The sequence below is a fragment of the Eptesicus fuscus genome, chromosome 15, assembly GCF_027574615.1.
Source record: "Eptesicus fuscus isolate TK198812 chromosome 15, DD_ASM_mEF_20220401, whole genome shotgun sequence".
In the NCBI taxonomy this organism is placed as follows: domain Eukaryota; kingdom Metazoa; phylum Chordata; class Mammalia; order Chiroptera; family Vespertilionidae; genus Eptesicus; species Eptesicus fuscus.
Window position 1 is genome coordinate 12,606,064 of NC_072487.1, and position 19,575 is coordinate 12,625,638.

The 19,575-nt window shown below is 44.6% G+C and overlaps 1 protein-coding gene across 1 annotated transcript in view; it reads right to left on the reverse strand.

Annotated features, from left to right (window-relative positions):
* The window catches only part of TEK (TEK receptor tyrosine kinase), a 126,266-nt gene extending 107,465 nt beyond the window's left edge, over positions 1-18,801 (reverse strand). The window contains 3 exon segments of the mRNA XM_008154073.3: positions 13,315-13,411; positions 13,413-13,474; positions 18,780-18,801. Coding sequence (XP_008152295.2) covers positions 13,315-13,411; positions 13,413-13,474; positions 18,780-18,801 — 181 coding nt within the window.
* Between the last annotated feature and the right edge of the window lie 774 nt (positions 18,802-19,575).

A 19,575-nucleotide genomic window follows, 5' to 3' on the forward strand; every position in this document is an offset into this window, starting at 1 on the left:
TTCTCCGGCTGGCTGGCAACAACACTGCTTTTTGTTTGATTCCAGAAGCAGCTGGCAGGATTCACGTATTACTCATGTTGGAATCACACGCTGCTGATGGCTAATGCACTCGAGAGTCACTCAGTGGCCAGGGCTGTGCTTCGCCGGGCCTGGGAGGAGATTACCCCAGGCCTCTGAATGCAGCTGAGCTCCTGCAGCTGTTGTGCTTTGGCTCCGGTTCTGCACCTCTTGGCAGACGGTTTGTGTGAAAAGCGCCGCTGACTCTGGGTGTGAGATGCACAGGGAGAAGGGGCTGGGAGGGCCGGGCCGCACAAAGCAGGCCACGCTGCCAGGGGCCTTACATCTGCAGCCATTATGCACTTCTGAGAGAAAGAAAGGAATTCATAAGTGAGTTATTGGGGGATCTTGGGAAGGTTACTCCTTTGAGCCCTTTTGCTGGTGGAGAATGGCTGATGCTGGGCCAGTGTGTCAAGTCAACCCTAACCCTGATTGAACTGTCGGCCCCAATTCTTCAACCTTCCTTGCATCTACATGCTTGCTTTGGCCTCACTACGGGCAGAGTATACTTCCCAGCACTTGACTTTGGACATGGCCTATGACTGGGAGTGACAATATGCAGTCCTGAGCCTAGGCCTTAAGAACCTCACTTGTGTGTGTCTACTTAGCCCTCTGCATTCTAACATCGCCATGAGAACAATACACTGTGGGTAATATGTTGATCCAGGAGGGATCAGATACATGTGAGCAGAGTCACCCAGACAACCCACACACCTGCAGCAAAAAGCAGAGCTGCCCCAGCTGCTGCAACTTGAAGCAATACTACCTAGCTGTGCTAAGCATAGACCAACAAGTCCTCGAATGACCCAAAGGCATGATCATAAACACTGGTTCAGCCACTGAGTTTGGGGAGTAGTTTGTTACACAGCAATAGCTAACCAATACAATGATAAAGCTGGAATGCAAGCTCACCCCATTTGACTCTACAGTATGTGAGTTCAAATCTAACGTACATTGCCTTCTACATTCTCTGTTAAAGTGAAGAAACTTAAGTCTCTAATGAGCTGAGTGAGCCTGAGTTAAGGGCTGAACTCTCTGGAGCAGTGGTCGGCAAACTCATTAGTCAACAGAGCCAAACATCAACAGTACAACGATTGAAATTTCTTTTGAGAGCCAAATTTTTTAAACATAAACTTCTTCTAACGCCACTTCTTCAAAATAGACTCGCCCAGGCCGTGGTATTTTGTGGAAGAGCCACACTCAAGGGGCCAAAGAGCCGCATGTGTCTCGCGAGCCACAGTTTGCCGACCATGGGCCTAGAAGATTCTGCATAGAATGAGCTCAGTACATGTTAACTTAAATGAATGACTATAACTGACCCACCCATTCCTCCACTGGCGGGCATTGCTCAGTGGTTTGCTGGCTAACTGCTGGGCCTTTTTTGAGGGATGCCCAATATGCCCAAGGGATAAACTAGATCTTGTCTGTGATTTATTAACTAATGTTCACTTTGCAGATTTCCTGGGAGAAGGCAGTCATTTGAGACAGGTTGATCACCATGAGACTCTCTTCCACTTTGTCCATGTCACTAGGATTGTTTTAATTACATGCCAGGTTACTTTTTTATTTTTTATTTGGACAGACACACGAAGATCTTTAAAGGATTAACTAATTTAGTTATAGCAACGTCTCCCAAACTACATTGATTTATGCATCACTTTCATGATTCTTGCTGAGTCTACATGCTACTTGTAAAATTGTATAAATATTTTCCTTAACTCATCTTTTTTTCCTTCGCCTGTTAAGCCAGAATAGTCATAAAATTATGTGATTGGTATGATACCTATACACACATATCTATATCTATGTACTAATAGATGTCATAATAAAAAATATTCTTCCAAGCACCTCATAAAATCATCCTTCATGCCAGCAACAGTCTACGTAGCACACTTAGGGAAGCACTAGGTCAGAACATTTAATCCAGGGAAAAGTCATTTATTAAAGCACTTCTCTGGCAGCCAGTATACTACTCTGGTGCTGAGAATATGATATGCCAAATGCAGCTGATTGCCTTATAGGTAAAACCGACAAGTAAACTGTAAATTGTAATTTAATTTTCTAAGTACTGGGAGAGAGGCGAGCACAAGAGTTCCTATTTCCAACACCTCTTGGGCACCAATACAACTCTCCATCCCAGCTGGTACCCCAGCTGCTTCTGCAGGGGTTGCTTCTGTGCAGGCCTCTCCTGGCTGTGAGCAGGTATAACCTCAAGTAGCCCACCCAGAGCCCCAGAGAGTAAATCTCACTTCCTTCCCTAGAACTTTCTCTGGCACAGGACACAGCAGTAACCCACTAGCTTCTTACACATCCTTAGCTCCTGAATAAAGGCGGAGTATAGCAGCGGATGAACACCTTTCTTCCTTTGCAGGTGAACAGTTCTGAGTCTCATTTCTTAAGGCTCCTCAGAAGGTCTGGAGCACCTGGATCCATAGCAGTGGCCAACGTGATAACGCATCCCGGTACAGTTCTACTCACCTAGTCCCTCAGTCTTGCCCCGGGGATCGCTTCCTTAACAATCTACCTGCACAGGTGCCCTTGCCTCAGGCAACGTATTTGGTGGAACCCAGGCTGAGGCAGGGCCCTTACCCAAGTTAAAGAGGTTAAAGAAGACTTCTTGGAAGAAATAACAGCTGAGCCCTAACCGGTTTGGCTCAGTGGATAGAGCGTCGGTCTGCAGACTGAAGGGTCTCAGGTTCGATTCTGATCAAGGGCATGTACCTTGGTTGTGGGCACATCCCCAGTAGGGGGTGTGCAGGAAGCAGCTGATCGATGTTTCTCTCTCATCGATGTTTCTATCTCTATCCCTCTCCACTCCTTTCTGTAAAAAATCAATAATACATATAAATAACAGCTGAGATAGACCACAAAGCATGAGTAAGTTAGACAAGTGGAGAAGAGACTGTGAAGAGGACATTCCTGGCAGAAGAAACAGCATACACAAGGGCAAGGAGGCTTGAAAGTGTACGTCTGAGAAGTGCAGAGAGCCTGGTATGACTGAAATACACCTCCAACATAGCATGAAGGACTAAGAATCACACGAGCCTGGGGAGGTAGACAAAGACTGGCTCCTGAAAAGTTGCTTACCACAGCCAACTACCTCCTCCCCGCTGCTCTTTGATCTGAAGTGGTAGCAGTAAATAGTAAAGAGGTGGGTGTTTAAACCAACTCCAGAAGATCAGAAAGTGCCCTCTGGATTCAAGAGGTGCTAGACACGAGAGGAACTGAGAGAAGGAATCAGTGGGAAGATGGTGGTGAAATGGGAGCAGAGCTGTTGTTACACACACACACACACACACACACACACACACACACTCCCTCCCTCCAAGATGGGTCCAATAATCCAAATATGAGCTTAGTCAGAAGTGAGGCACATTCCACTTGGAAAGGACAATTCTATAGTAAACAGTCAAGAACTAAGAATTAGGTTTGGGATAAATGAGTTAGGGTCCTACAGGAGAAAAATCACCCTATAGCTTCAGGTCAGTCGGGACCAGAGAAAAGAGGCAATGAGGGGCTGGCAGGAGAAAAGTAGGGAGCACCATGTTGTGAGCTGGTAGAGCCACAGGTAGGGAACCACCCCCCCACCCCCCCTCCGCCCCACCTGACACTTCAGATTTAGCTTCTCTCTCCTTGTCCCTGAGACAGGGCCAAGCTTAGGGTACCAATGCTGAGTTTCACCAAAGGAAGTGGGGAGTTCCATCTGGCATAGAATATAGAGTCACCTGCCCTCAGGGATGGATCTGTGATTTGAAAGGACTGGCATAAGGCAATATACGGCTCCAGCTTTGTTTATAAGCAAATAATTAAGAGCATTTGATTTTTATTGAGTGCTCATCGTGTCGCAACCCTGTACTAAGTACTTTTAAGTAGTATCTCTTTTAAGATCTTCCCCCAAATCACATGAATAAATACTGTTATCAGCCTCATTTCCAGGAACCAGCCTGAGGTGAACATGAAATACTAATTAGAAGACAGCACAGTGACGTTTTTGAAAGAGCTCAGAATTTGGGGTCAGGTCATTCTCACTTCAACTCTGATCTCCGTCATTTCCTACTTAGGCCATGGGCTCACTCAGGACTATTCACTTTCAAGAGACGGAAATCGATTCAAAATAGTACAAGCAAATAAGGGTGACTGGCTCGCATAATTGGAAGGCACAGGGATGGGTCTCCGATCTAAAACCACTGGACCCAGTGCTCAAATAACGTCCGAGTGCCTGACTTGCTCCTGTTCTCTCTGTTACTGTCCTCAGTCTTTCCTTCTAAAGACCCGCTTCCTTCAAGTGCCTACGGAAGCTGGCAGCTCCAGACGTACAGTGTCTTCATTGAGGAAAGAGAGTATATTGCTCAGAAATTCCCAGGAAAGAGTCTAACTGACACTGTGGGTCATGCAACCTCCCCCTGAACCAACTGCCGTCGTCAGATGAATGGCGCACAGTAAGAGCAGTGACCGCAGTCCATCAGAATCACGTGGAGGGCAATCAGGGCAGCAGCTCAACACGGAGATGCCAGGCAGTACAACATAATGGACGTCTACTACAGTTCAACCTCGGGCAAGTCACTGAACCTGTGTGAACCTTGATGTCAACATATATTTTATTTAATTTATTTTTTATTGATTTCAGAGAGGAAGGAAGAGGGAGAGAGATAGAAATATCCATGATGAGAGAGAATCACGGATCAGCTGCCTCCTGCAAGTCCCCCACTGGGGATTGAGCCCACAACCCAGGCATGTGCCCTTGACCAGAATTGAACCTGGGACCTTTCAGTTCAGAGGCCGACGCTCTATCCACTGATCCAAACCAGCTGGGGCTCAACATATATTTTAAAACTTGGCCTTGGCTGGTGAGGCTCAATTGGTTGAGCATTGGCCCATCCATTGATTCCTGGTTTGATTCCTGGTCAGAACACATGCCCAGGTCCCCAGTGGTGGGCAGGCAGGAGGCAGTCAATCAACGTTTCGCTCTCATATGGATGTTTCTATCTCTCTCTCCCTCTCCCTTCTCTCTCTACAAATCAATTTAAAAATCGTCTTTAAAACAAGAATAATAATACCTGTTGCACAAGGTTGTTGGGAGATAGTAACATCATATTAAACACTTGGTACATAGAGGTAGTCATCTGTGGCAGTTATTTTTGTTATTACTGGTACTATTATTGTTTTGTGGTTGTTTTTGACACAGGGATCGGAATTTGAAGCCCATCCCAGATTCCCAGATGTCTAACGCACTCCTGTCCCCAGGGTGGAGTCCCCTTGGCTCTGCAGCCAGACGCCTTGCACAACCCAGGCCGTGTGTGCCAAGGTTAAGCTGGTTCACCATCTGACGGCTGCAGAGCAGCGAGTGCCTCCCAGCCCAGCAATGTCAATACTGCCTTCCTGACTCCGCCTATTGTATCTGGAGGAAAGTGGCCGAGCATTGTCTTCCAGCGCTCCCCCCAGGAAGCATGATATCACCCTCTAACAAAAGCGGGAAAGCTGACAGATCTACTGAGATGGGTGTGGCCACCACACACACCTCACTGGCAAGCCCTGGGCAAGGGTCTGTGACAAGCAGAGAGCAAACAGCACAACACACCGTCCCCTCAACAGGCTGCCTGACACCCGTGGCTCATCTTTAAATGTTCTCCTCTTTTTGTCACACCCATACCATCTTAGACACCGCGGCACCAGGCAGTGGGAATGCACTCCCTCTAACCAACAGACGTGCTGAAAAGAGTTAGGACCCTGTCCATCTGGCTGACCCACGTCCCCACACCTGTCCCTGCAGTCTTTGGGAAGGGACACAGGGAAAAGGGTAGTCAGATTCCTGAAGGGACAAAAGGAGGCAGTGGGGGTGGGATCTACACAACAGTAGGCATGGCTCGATCTAAACAGCATTCTGCACGTGTGATGTGAGTTAGAATAGTGTGGCTAGCCCTGGCCGGGTGGCTCGGTTGTTTGGAGCGTTGTCCCATGCAACCAAAAAAAGGTTGCGGTTTGACTGCCAATCAGGGCACATACTTAGGCTGTGGGTTCAATCTGGGTCAGGGCACATATGGGAGACAACGGATCGATGTTTCTCTCACATTAACATTTCTCTCTTTCTCTCCCCCTCTCTCTAAAATTAATAAAAACATATCCTCGGGTGAGGATTAAAAAAAAGAAAAGAAAAGAAACAGTCTGGCCAGACTGGTGGGAATTGGGTTATCGGTTTTAAATTCCAGAAATAAGGGAGGCAACATTAGACGTTCCCTTTCCTGTAGGCTCGGAGCACTGCCAGTTGATCCTCTGACATCCCTTCCAGTTTGGGTTCTGAATATTATCAGAGCATCAAGCCGTTTGTAAGACAATACACCTGCAGTCTGGGTCCCCCACGCCAGGCCCTGAGGCTGTCACTCTGCTGCCCCCACCTTACTATCCCCTTAAAATTCTCTTTCCTTAGCTATCACAGCACAATTCTCTAGAGTCCCGGGAAAGGAATCTGATTGGATTTGCCTCTCCTGCCACTTTCCTGACTGCTTCTTCATAGAACCCTTAGCTAGCTCCTCCTTCTCTTCCCCTCACTTCAGCTGAAGATATAGTCATGCCCATGGCTTCACTTATCATAAACCTAAAATTTCTGTCGCAATCCCTTGCCCAATCCCCTTCTTCTGAGTGTCAGACCCGGAAAGGCAAATTTTGCTAAATATTTCCCTTTATATGGAACCTCAAGGTCAACATGTACAAAGTAAGTCCTTGCTCCATCTCAGCCCATCTCCAACCAGTCCCTTCTGCCCTGTTTCACCACACTGAATGGCACCAGCATCACCCAAACCAGAATCCTGAAGCCAGGCTTATTCTCTCCCCTTTCTCTCAACCTCCACAAGCAATCAATCATCAGCCCCTAGAGTTTTACCTCCTAACACTTCCAATCCCCCTCCTCATCCAGGCCTTCCTGAATAAAGTGTTGGGAAGCAACATTGGCCCAGGCCTACAGTCTCTACCATGTCGATCCATCCTCCATACTATCATCAGAGTGAATGTTCCAAGACATACATCAGATATGCTAGAACAAACACGATGCCAAATTTCAATATGTACAGCATGAAGTCTAAGCTGCTTAAAATGGCCTAAAAGCCCTTCCCAGTCTGACCCCAATCTTGATTCTCCACCTCCGCCCTACATTCTAGCCTTACTCAACTTCCTGGAGCCTGCCCTATTTCATACCCCCTGCTCCCCGTAATGGACAGTTCTTTCTTCCTTTTCTTTTTTATTTTCTTACTTTTAAAATTATTTGTCTATGAGTAACTCATAGCTACAATTGCTCTGATTTTTGGCAATATTCATTACTATTAAAATTAATGTTATTTATAACAATTAATGAAGTTGACATTGTGTTTTAGACATTTAATTGAACGTTTCTGTCTAATTTTTATTTTAAAGTTTCAATTTTTAAATATATTTTTATTTATTTCAGAGAGGAAGATGAAGAGACAGAAATATCAATGATGAGAGGAAAATCATTGATCAGCTACCTCCTTCATGCCACTGGGGATTGAGCCTGAAACCCAGGCATGTATCCTGACTGGGAATTGAATGCTGACCTCCTGGTTCATAGATGGACACTCAATCACTGAGCCATACTATCTGGGCAAAAGTTTCCATTTTTATTGAAGCCAATAAAATTTTTGTAGCTCTTGAAAAGCTAGATTTTGTATATATTCCTACTGTATCATTTATTACAGTGTCATATAATTCATCTGCCTATATTCATCTTTTCTCCTAAAATGTGAGGTTAGCAAGGGGGTGGAGACTCATCCTTTTTAGCATTCCTGGCACCCAGTACAGTATTTGGCACAAAGAAGTCCTCAATATGTCTTCATTAACTGAAATAATAGGTGAGTAAATGCATTAATGAATGAATGATAGGCAGGCAATAACTCAATAAATGTCTATTGAATAACAAGTATGTATATATTTTGGGTAGTATTTAACAATACCTAAATTAGGAAAGTCCTGATTAAACCCATTTTCATGTGTATATTTTTTATGTTTCATAGCTAAGGGGAAAAAAAGCATTTTCTTTTTACCTTATTTACATCAAATATTTAACATAAGGCAACCTTTTAAGATATAAATGTATACAAAATTGATTTATTGTTTTGTTATTATTATTATTTGCAATGTATACAAAATTGATTTATTGTTTTGTTATTATTATTATTATTATTACTATGATTATTTCAGTGTGGCTAAAACCCTTTCTACAACTTTCTCTCTTTATTTCAGGTCTACTGTGCCATATACCAAGTTTCTCACTGTGGCATATTAAGCTCAATAAAGATTACTGAACATCAAATATATGCACTATAAAAAAGAAAAAATAAGTAATATCTGTTGTCAAAGATGTTAGAGGATGATTTGGCTCAATCTATGTGCCCAGAGCTCAAAGATACAGCCTGCGTGGTAAGGGAACTCAGAATTAGGAAAAGAACATCATGAGGAAGAGTTGGCTTGGGCAAGTTGAGCTGAACTGTATTTGTAACGTGGACATGGAGGATGTCATCTCCAAGTGGATGGCATGGCATGAACAAGAGCCAAGAGGAAAGAACGCATATATTGTGGAGGCAGAAAGGCCATGGGAAGGGATGAATGGATAGGTGAGGAAAAACATTGGATAGTTGGCCAAGTTTTTTGGCTTGTCAGCTGGGCAGTGGCCAGCACAAAATTTAAGGGACTGGATTTTGTTGAGGTCTTTCAGGAGAAAACTGATTCTGTGAATAGCAAATGATTCCCCTACATCTTGGAAAAGATTAGATCAGTCTTGAACTAGCATTGGCTTCACAGCAACACTTCTCTTTTGATTAAACTAACTTCATTTATTAAGTGTGTTCTTACTGGCTAAATACTGCACATGCATTATCAGACCTGATGCTTATAACTCTGGGAAATAGATATTCTCATCCATAAAAGATGATAAAACTGTGGCTTAGAAAAGTCAAATAACTTGCCCATGCTCATCCAATTTGGGCTTAACCCCAGATCTGTGACTTTACGATCCATTCTTCTTCTTCTGCATTCTTGATTAGCTCTACCACAGAGCAGTGGCTTCAAAGGACAGTCATCACAGCACATGTTCATGTGGCTTTTTTTTTCTTCACAAAAGGCACATTGACTTAAAATTCAGTGTAAAGTGACTATATATTTGGCTCCACATTCAGGACACACACCCAGTTTGGTTTAATTGGGCAAAGGTCTTGGTGGCTTTTCTGAACCCTTCTCCATCTGCTAAGTGATCAGAGAAGAGCTACAGACAGATAATAAAATGAAAAGAATGTGAAAGGCAGGGTAGTAACCACCACACTCTACATAATATTTTCATATTCCTAATAAGCAATCACCCAACCTAAGCCTGAGCACTCTCCAGTATGTAGCTCACTCCTGGGGTGGTGGGGGGGGGGGGGGGGGCGGTGTTAATAGAATTTTTAGAAGGTTTTCATCAAAAAAGCCAAACTCTGTCTTTCTGCAATTCCCTCCACCCCTGGATCCTAGATCTGGCAAAACACAATGTCAATCTATGATGTCTTCTATATGGAAACCCTTAAAAACACTGCCATTCAGCTCTTTCCCTCACTAAATACTCCATATGACATGGTTTCTAAAGCACTTACCTTCTTGCTTGTCTACTATGTTTACCGTCAAATTTCTCAGTGTCTTCAGTGTTTAATAGATATGCTCTGAGCGATAGAGTGAAGTGATGACTATTTCTAAATTAGACCTTATATTTCTACTAATGCAAACTGTTACAGCTTATGTATTAACTTTTAGGAAGCAGAGGATGTGCCGTTTCCTATGAATTTTGTATATCACCAAAAGTTGGTAAAGCTAGAACTTTTAACAAACATCTCTCATATTGAACATATTTATTTAGCCCAATTGCATAACTTGACATTTATCTATTTTGAAATGGTATTTCTTTTGTTTGGTTCACTCTTCTAGCCTAGTGAAATCTATCTGAATCCTGATTCTGTGCTTTAACCAATAAGCCATCTACAGGGAATAAGCAGGTGACATAACACACACACACACACAAACACGTGTCTTTTCAGGGGAAGGGCCCCCAGAAGATGAATTGATAATGTCAGAAAACTTTGGAGGCCACCCATCTGAATGCCTTAGAGGACACGGCATGGTCTTCTGAGGTGGACTTGGAAGTGTCTTTTCCTTCTGGAGAGATGTCTTAGAAGAGCTAGGCTTTTGCAGGAAGCTCTCCCAGGGTAGGGCTGAGAAGGAAATGCAGAGACCTCCCAACAAAGACAATGGTTAGGAGGGAGCATTTGTGAAGGAAGCAAAACTCCTCCCAGTGAAAGTAATTCCCAGGTGTGTCTCTCATCCTAGCTTCAGACCTCCACCCTTGATTACTCAGACTTGGTATTAGCCTTATATGACCAGCCCTAATGAGGCAGTTCCATCTGGAACCACTTTCCTGACCTCATACAGGCATATCTCATTTTGTTGCACTGCGCTTTATTGTGCTTCACAGATGTGATTTTACAAATTGAGTGCAAGACTCTCTACCAGCAAAAATATTATGACCCGCTTTATTGCGATACTCATAGTATTGCGGTGGTCTGGAAATGAGCCCACAATATCCCCAAGGTATGCCTGTAACTGAATTTCCTCTGCCATCTCAGACAAGATATCCACTATTTCTGAATCCAGGTTGTTTTTAAAATGTCCAATGAGACAGAAAGGAGGTATGAAGGCATGCCACCAGAGACTTCCCCTTGGGTCAGTGTTGACCTCACAGGACAATACTATGATAAGCAGAAAGAGTGACTTATTTTGTTTTTCTGGATACACAACTCTTTAGAGAGAGTAGCCTGGTTTGGTGAAGATGGGGGAGTAGGGAGAAATTGATACGTTTATTAGAACTTGTTTGTAAACTGAAATTGGACACGATTCTCAATTGGGAGGGCAATATATCAGAATCTAGGTGGATTTGAGAGAAATCTGAAAATTAAAATTACACACCTCCTCCAGCCCTCTTATGAGTGAGCATCTGCAACCCAGTGTACTTGCATTGAGGTAAATGTGACATCATGTTTTAGTTCTATTTGTTCAGAAAAATAGGAGTGAGAAACAACCCACTAGAGAGAAACCCAGGAGTCCCTTGCTCCATTGCTGTAGTCTACCAGCAGAGCTTGGCTTAGAGAATGGATCCATGCCTACAGACATGATCATGCTGGATTCTTGTTACTATAATTTCCAAGCATTGGGTGTTCATGTTCATTGAGGCACAGACTGGGAATGTAAGTTAAGATTCAGCCCTAGCCAGTTTGGCTCAGTGAATAGAGCGTCCACCTGCAGACAGAAGGGTCCCAGGTTCGATTCTAGTCAAAGGCACATACCTTGGATGTAGGCTTCTCTCCAGCCTGGGCCCTGGTCGGGGAGTGTGCAGGAGGCAACCAATCAATGTGTTCTCTTACATCGATGTTTCTCTCTGTCTTTCCCTCTCTCTCTTTGACTCTCTTTAAATATCAATGAAAAAATATCCTCGGGTGAGGATTAAAAAAACAGATTCAACACAACAGACTTACCCCAGAAGCCAGCCTTGTTAGTGTCACCCTGCCTTGTCAACAAGCTCATGAAACCCTTCTGTTTGCGCCTCTCCCTGCTGACGTCTGTGATGATTTCAGGGAACTAAGGTCTAGACATGGAGCCACTCTTTTGGCCACTTTTTTGTTTAATTTTATGACTGCCTTTCTAAGACCATATTGCCATACACGGTGACTTTAGGCTGGGGTGGGGGGCAGTAAATAAAAGCAATTGAGCGCGTGTGAGCGTGCGTGTGTGTGTGTGTGTGTGTGTGTGTGTGTGTGTGTGTGTGTTATTTAACCTAAAAAGTACCTCAGAGCATCTGTAGACTCCTGGGCTTTGATCACTCTAAACCCTGGTGTAGAATCAGTTCTAGATTTCCCATCACTGATAAATATGTTACACAGAGAAGAAGCAAACCCAATGGAATGAAGATAATTATTTAGTGTCAAGGTACAAATTCTTAGAAAGAAATCAACATTGTTTCTATATTAATATGAACAATTTCTATATAAGTATCGACACCATCTCAGAGAATCTTTCATTTTCAGCAATTTGTACTACATATTCTTAGTTTTAAAAATATTATTGAATCCTCCATATAATTGGTTGTTGAAAGCAAACTGAAGAGCTATAACCAAATGACTTTAAATGCAATTCTGTTATATTATTGGGTTAATATTTGAATATTTGAGATTTCAAACATACAGAAAAACATAAAAATAATATAACAGATGTTTATGTATATTTGGATCAAGTCTCATCACTGTAACATAGCCTGCACCATTATGTCAGCAAATTTTGTCAAATACATTTCCAGGATCAATTCTATCTTCATGACAAATAATTAGGATGCTTCCAAACCGAAGGGGAGGGATCGATGGCAATTACAGTTGTGATTTATTTGAACTTCAAGTTTTGATACCACTGCCAGCCAGATGCACACACCACAGGGTCACACACTATTTAGAATCCAAACAACAGGCACTAACTCTAAAAACAGCCGGCCAACCATTCCTGAGCTCCACAACAGGCTTCCATGCTCTCCGGCGCCCAGGGACCTGGGTGGCTACCTAAACTTTCACTTCATTGGGCCAATCAAGACTTTATGCCAAATATTCTAGACAAAACAAGAATTATAGAGCCCTAAACTCCCTGACCCCAACGATTAGAAAAAAAACAATAAGCCTATTTTGACTAATTTGACTGCTTTCAATAAACTAGGATGCAGATATGAAATCTGTAGACAAAGCATTTTTGCTCCCATTGAAAAATGGCAAGTGTGTACACTGCCTTTAGTGGGTCCCGTAATTCTCAGCGTGCATTTCTTTGAAGTAGGTGAAACCAGGTTTCCTCTTCTTTTTTGAAATTAAGAAAACAATCCCTCATGAGGAGCCACGAAATAATGTACCAAGGAAGCAAATCTCTCCCAATAAAGTGACCTTATCCGTCCTCCTGGAGTTTGTGGCCACACGGGGCAACCATGCAGGAGAGAAACTCGGGGAAAAGCAGTTCATGCCACGAGGACTTTGCATTTCAGTCCTCACGCGCACTACATGGAGTGTTACATATTAAACAGAGAAACGGTGCCCATGCCACAGCTGCTTCTTGTTAACCAGCACTAGGAAATAGTGAGAGCGCCCAGAATCACCGTTTTTAAAAAAATACTAAATAAAATAAAATAAAGCCAAATCTTACCAGAAAGGAGCAAGCTGAGTCCATAGAGAACTAAGCCGGCTAAAGAGTCCATGCTTCCCCCAATCTCTCCATCCAGGTTCCGCAGATGTGCATGAGGTTCCCGGGGACCCTTTCAAGCACCCAGAGGTTTGCGGCTTCCCATTCTCACGTTCTAGTAGTTCTTGTTTACAAGTCGGAGGCGAGAAGGAACAGTAGAGAAGCAGGCTGTAACAGCCTCATTTCTGTCTCTGAGCACAGGGAGTTTTAAGTTCCTTTTTCCTGTTTCCTTTGTAGATTAGGATGGGAAAGGCTGTATCTTAAAGGCATTTGGTATCAGCAGGGCTGGGGGCACTGCACGCCCTCTCCATCTTGCAATTCATCAAAACACTTATCTGTGGCTGCTGCTTCTGCCGCTTTGGCGGCTGCCGCAGGGGTAGAGGAATTTTTGTTGGAAGTGTGGGTCCTGGTCAGCATTTTCAGGAACAATAGGGGTATCCTCTCATAGGCGGGAAACAGAACAACAAGCCCTCCACCTACTTGTGGTATGCGATGAAGACCAGCCCTCCTCTGCCTTCCAACAGCTCTCCCGGGTCCCCTCGGGATCCCTGACAGAAGGGGCTTCTGGGTGTGGGGGGCGGTTTGTGCTTTTGTTTTCTCGTGGTAGCCCACGTGGTTTGAGTTGGGAAAAGAAGGTTTCGTGATGAGAGAACACAACCCGAAAGGCAGCTAATCTGGCTAATTACCTACCGGTGAGGTCAATGTCACCATGTGGCCACAGAGACCAGAGTCCAAAATTGTTAGCCTGTGTTCTTTCACACAGATGATTTACTTGTCGGGCAAGAGCCCAAAGTTATCCCTGCGACTAGCTGTGGCTTTCGTTTTTATTACTAATTCATCCGAAGGTGATCTAATTTCTTGAAGAACTTGGCATAGAAGAATTTTAGTAATGAGAGGGCTTTTGTGGCTATTGGCCAATGGCGTGTCAGGAGAAAATTATGCACCAAAGTTTTTAAATAACCTGTGTAAAAACCAAACCTAAGTGATCAGATCAGGATATAAATATTACTCATCAGAGCAGAGAGAGCACGTAGGCCAAAAGAAAAAATAGCTATTGGAGTAGCCATCCCTAAAATGAGATCAGAGACCCTTGACTGATCCAGAGGATAACTTCTCTAAAACCTGAAATGTGACTTTAGAGTTGATCCGCTGGTCTTCACCCTGCCCTCTTTTCCTACTGGCCACGGGACAAGGCAGCTGCTGCTAGCCGTGCCTAATCTCTGTCCCAGCTTTTATCACATCAGCAATGATCTTGAGAACCCACGGATGCTTCCCATCTGCTGGGGTAGAAGGTTCAGGCTCTGTTTGCAAGCAGAGCTGGGTTCAACTCTGGGCTCAGCCACACGTGGGGCCTGAGACAAGATACTTAAGCCCTTTGCGTCTCCGTGAGCAGGTGTAAAATGGCAATAATATCTTATTCGTGGGGGTTTCGAGAGGGTTAAATGAAAATTAAAAAATGCATAAGGACATCTGGCACTGTGCCTAATCCACAGAATTCATTTTCTTTGTTCTTTCCAGTCTGTTTCTGATTTCAGTCCCAGGAGCTGCTGCCAGAGAGCCATTCTCTGATCCCATGAATGGCTTTAAGCTTGGCGGAGTAAACAACCAGTGTGGGAGTCAGAGGTGCTGGGTTCCAGGCCCGGCTCTGCCACGATCTGCCTGCCTGTGGACAGGTCACTTCCCATCTCTAGGCCTCAGCTGCTCAACTGTAAAATGAAGGATTTAGACTGGAAGTGACCGATTTCCCTTCTGACTGTAACACCGCACAGTCTAAATGACTAACCTGTCCCGCTCTCAGCATCCCCACATGGGTTCCTTGGTCCTTCCACCTGGGCAGTTCAGAGAGGATGCTAGCTTTGCATCTCTGTCCCTGTGGGAGCCTGGGAGGGTCACGTGTGCTTTATTTTAAGAACGTGGTGGCTGAGATTTAGTGAGACCTACTGGCCCCAGGCCACAGGGGTCAGCAATGAAAGGCCTTGGCAATGATCAAACCCCAGGGTACCTGCCTCCCCAGGCACAGCTCCCTCTGTTAATGCTTGATGTCTACACAAGGAAGTCATCATTGCTCACACTCCCTCCTGCTGGCTGGTTCTGTGGGCTGAAGATGCTACTACCTTGCTTCCTGTTCTGGGATGCCCCCCACCTGTTGACCAGAAAAGCAGCCCAGTTTCATCATTCCTTCAGCATGCAGAAAGATCTCCCCTGACCCAAAATTGTTAGTCAAGTTCTTTCTCTCTCTGTTACCCAGAGTAAGAGATTGTTTCATTCTTCTCTCTGTAATTCAGCAATGTTGCTCAGTTTATGTCTCCATTCTTCAAAAGAGCTATGTAGTTTAATCTCATCTTCCATGTAATCCTTTCCACCATTACCCAGAATATTGATTCCATTTCATAAATACTGCTGGATCTCCTGAGCCTAGGATTATACAGCTAGTCAAAAGGCTGAGCGCCTTTTCTCTGGACATCAATTTCCAGGAATGAAGTGAAGATGACTTGTGGACACAAGTGACCAGACTTGTTCTGCCCTGTGGATGTCCGAGCATAGAGAACCAGTCACAGAGCAATAGTATGAGCTCCGTGCACTGTGGGGCCAACAGGGCCGCAGAGCCGACTAGCAACAGATCGGGAAGTTGCAACACTGGATGCCATGCCAGGATTTCCCAGGGAAGGGAGAGGCTATCTCCACATCTGTTAGGACGTCTCCCTAATAACACATAACATGTTAAGGAAATACCACATACTTGGACATGACCACAACCCTTCTCTATACTCCCACTCTTACTCATATACTCATCTCTAGAATAGGCTTTGGAGTCAAGCAAACCCAAAGTACATGGTATAGCTGTAATTTACTCCCTGTATGACCTCGGCAATTTAATGCACATTAGGAACCTCAAATTCTTCATCTTTACAATGCAGACAAATAATACCTAATTAGTGAGGTAATGTATACCTCACGGGCAGAAGTAAGTATGGAGTAAAAGCTCTCTGGCATTGCTCCCCATTCACAACCCCATCTCCCCTCCTGAACTGATACAGAGCCATCTGCAAGGAGGAAAGGAGGCCCCACACAGCTAAAGAGTCACCCAGCTGTGCCTTGCAGAGGCAGTGTTAGTACCCTGGTCTCTTTGCCTCCAATTTTTACAAGTTTAATATCTGGCTCTTTTTTTTCATAGTTCACCTTTGAACCACGTTTTGCAGAAAAGTAAATAAAGAGAAATATAGGAAACATCACAAACACCAACAGGGTGTATCCAGACCTTAGGGAAGTATTTGAAGTGAAACTTGGCCAGGTAATGGAAAAGTCTGATGACACTGAGAAATGCCACCAGTTCTCATTGTGCTTCCAAAATAGTAAAAGCTACTCTCCAGCTCTCTGGTGTCCCCACTGCCTTGCCCCCAGGGAAGTCAGAGGGGGCTTCTTCATGAGTCAAGCTTACTCAGCCTAATTTGATGAAGCCAGACACACTGAGACGAGAACAACAACAAAAAACAACAACAAGCAAACAAAACAAACAAGGCATTTGCCTGATATCTCATTTTTTTTCTCTGTTTTCTTGCACTTTATATATGAAAACAATCTATAGAAAACAAACATTTTGGTGATGGACTGATAACATTTTCAATGGATAAGAAAATGTTTGTGAAGAGATGTGGAAGATAACTTGCACCATACACACACACACACACACACACACACACACACACACACACACACACACTAGTGGCCCGGTGCATGAAATTCGTACATGGGAGGCGGAGGGGTGTCCCTCAGTCCAGCCTGCACCCTCTCCAATCTGGGACCCCTCGAAGGATGTCCTACTGCCGGTTTACAGGGATCGGGCCTAAACCAGCAGTCGGACATCCCTCTCACAATCCGTGACTGCTGGCTCCTAACTGCTCACCTTGCCTGCCTGCCTGCCTGCCTGCCTGCCTGCCTGATTGCCCTTAATGATTCTGCCTGCTGGCCTGCTCACCCCCACCTGCCCCCCAGCGCTGGCCTGCTCACCCCCAAATGCCCCCCCACCAGCCTGATCATCCCCAACTGCCCCCCGTGCCCCCAACTGCCCCCACTGCCGGCGCTGAAAAAAAAAAAAAGAAAAAAAGGAGGGGCTGGGAGCCATCAGCCCCTCACCCAGGCTGGCATATTAGCCTTTTATATATATATATAAAAGGCTAATATGCTAAGTGTCCGACCATTCAACCATTCGACCATTTGACCGGTAGCTATGATGCGCACTGACCATCAGGGGGCAGATGCTCAACGCACAGGCATGGAAACATGGAACAGACTAATGAATCTCAGAGGGAAGGGGGAGGAGAAGAGATTAACCAAAGATCTTATATGCATACTAGAGGCCCAATGTACAGATTCGTGCACCGGTTGGGTCCCTCAGCCTGACCTGTGGGGATCAGGCCAAATCCGTGCACCGGGCCTCTGACATCTCCCGAGGGGTCCTGAATTGCGAGAGGGCACAGGACAGGCCGAGGGACCCCACCGGTGCACGAATCCGTGCACCAGGCCTTTAGTGTTATTATAATTGGTGTCTGAGATGAACATCCTTTGGCTCAGAAAATCCACTTTTTTGTTACACTCCAATCCCAAATCAAAGATGTGTCCCTACATTTATAGAAGCATTGTGGGTAATAATCAAAATGTGGAAACAATCTAAATAGCCAACAAAATGAATTCTTTCTATATATCCTGGTTCACAATGAAATAACAGTCAAGTGTCAGAATATCATGGTGGGAGCATATTGACATTGGAGATGTAGAAGATGTTTATGGTAGATTGTTGACTGGAAAAAAATGCTGTTTGAATAGAGTGAAACTTATTCACACACACACACACACACACACACACACGACAAATATACACCAAAATGTTAAAGTTATTATTTCTGGATTGTTGGAAGACTACATTTTATTTTCTACTTTATAATTTTCTAAAATATTAACATTTTTAAAAAATTATGAACATATATATATATATAAAACTTTAAGAAGACTGGGGGAAATTCTTGAGACAGTTGACCCAGAGCAGTAGGATGTACCTTAAAACACCATTGGCCAGCCAAAACCGGTTTAGCTCAGTGGATAGAGCGTCGGCCTGTGGACTCAAGGGTCCCAGGTTCGATTCCAGTCAAGGGCATGTACCTTGGTTGCGAGCACATCCCCAGTAGGGGGTGTACAGGAGGCAGCTGATCGATGTTTCTAACTCTCTAACGCTCTCCCTTCCTCTCTGTAAAAAATCAATAAAATATATTTAAAAAAACCAAAAACACCATTGGCCAATAAAACACAGATTCCAAGAACCCTCAGCCTCCAGGGGGTGAGGCACACAGATGGGGGTGGGCCTTCCCACAGTGCAGCCCTGGCATTCTGCCTTTTGCAGGGCCGTGGGCACTGAACCACCAGAGCCACCATACCTGGCTTCTCCAGGACTTGCATGGACTTTTTTGGCAACCTGCTGTCCTTACCAGTGGCTAGCAGAAAGGGTCATCAACAATTGAGTCTTGGCCTTCAGCCAGGACATCACAGTGAAAATGGCAACACCCACTCTGGTCTGGAGTGGAGCTGAGGGCTATGGAAAATACCTGACCCCTCTGAACCCCATTCACTCTAAACCTTTTTTTTTTTAAGCACCTAAATGACAAGCACTGTGCTAGTAGCTATCATCATATATAATAAAAGGCTAATAGGCAAATTGTCCCCTCAACCAGGAGTTCCACCCTGGGGCAGGGCAGGGCTGACCTGCCAACTGCCTGTGGCCCCTCCCCCTCGCTGGCCCCGTCCCCAGTCGGAACCAACCATGCACAAATTTGTGCACCCGGCCTCTAGTAGGAAGAGATACAGATATAGAATATATGGTCTCTGCTTTCGAAGCTCACAATAACACAGTCCCAGCATGGCGACACTGCATCAAAACAGGAAAGGTTAAATAATAAAATCGGGCACTGTGTGGTTAAACATCAAAGGGTGGTACTGGCATTGCAAGTTTCAGTAGTCTCTGCTTTGGGATCCTTTATGTCACGAGGCACCACTTCTCATGCCTTTTTTCCTTCTCCTCCGCACAAGCCGCATCTTTCCATTTAGACTGGCTGCAAGTCCTGTAAGGCAGGGACTGTACTTTATTTCAGCTGGTCCTATGCTATTCTCTCAATGGCTTACAAGAAAGAGTAACTAGGTTGCCTCAAAATCACTATGAGACCAACTTGCAGACAG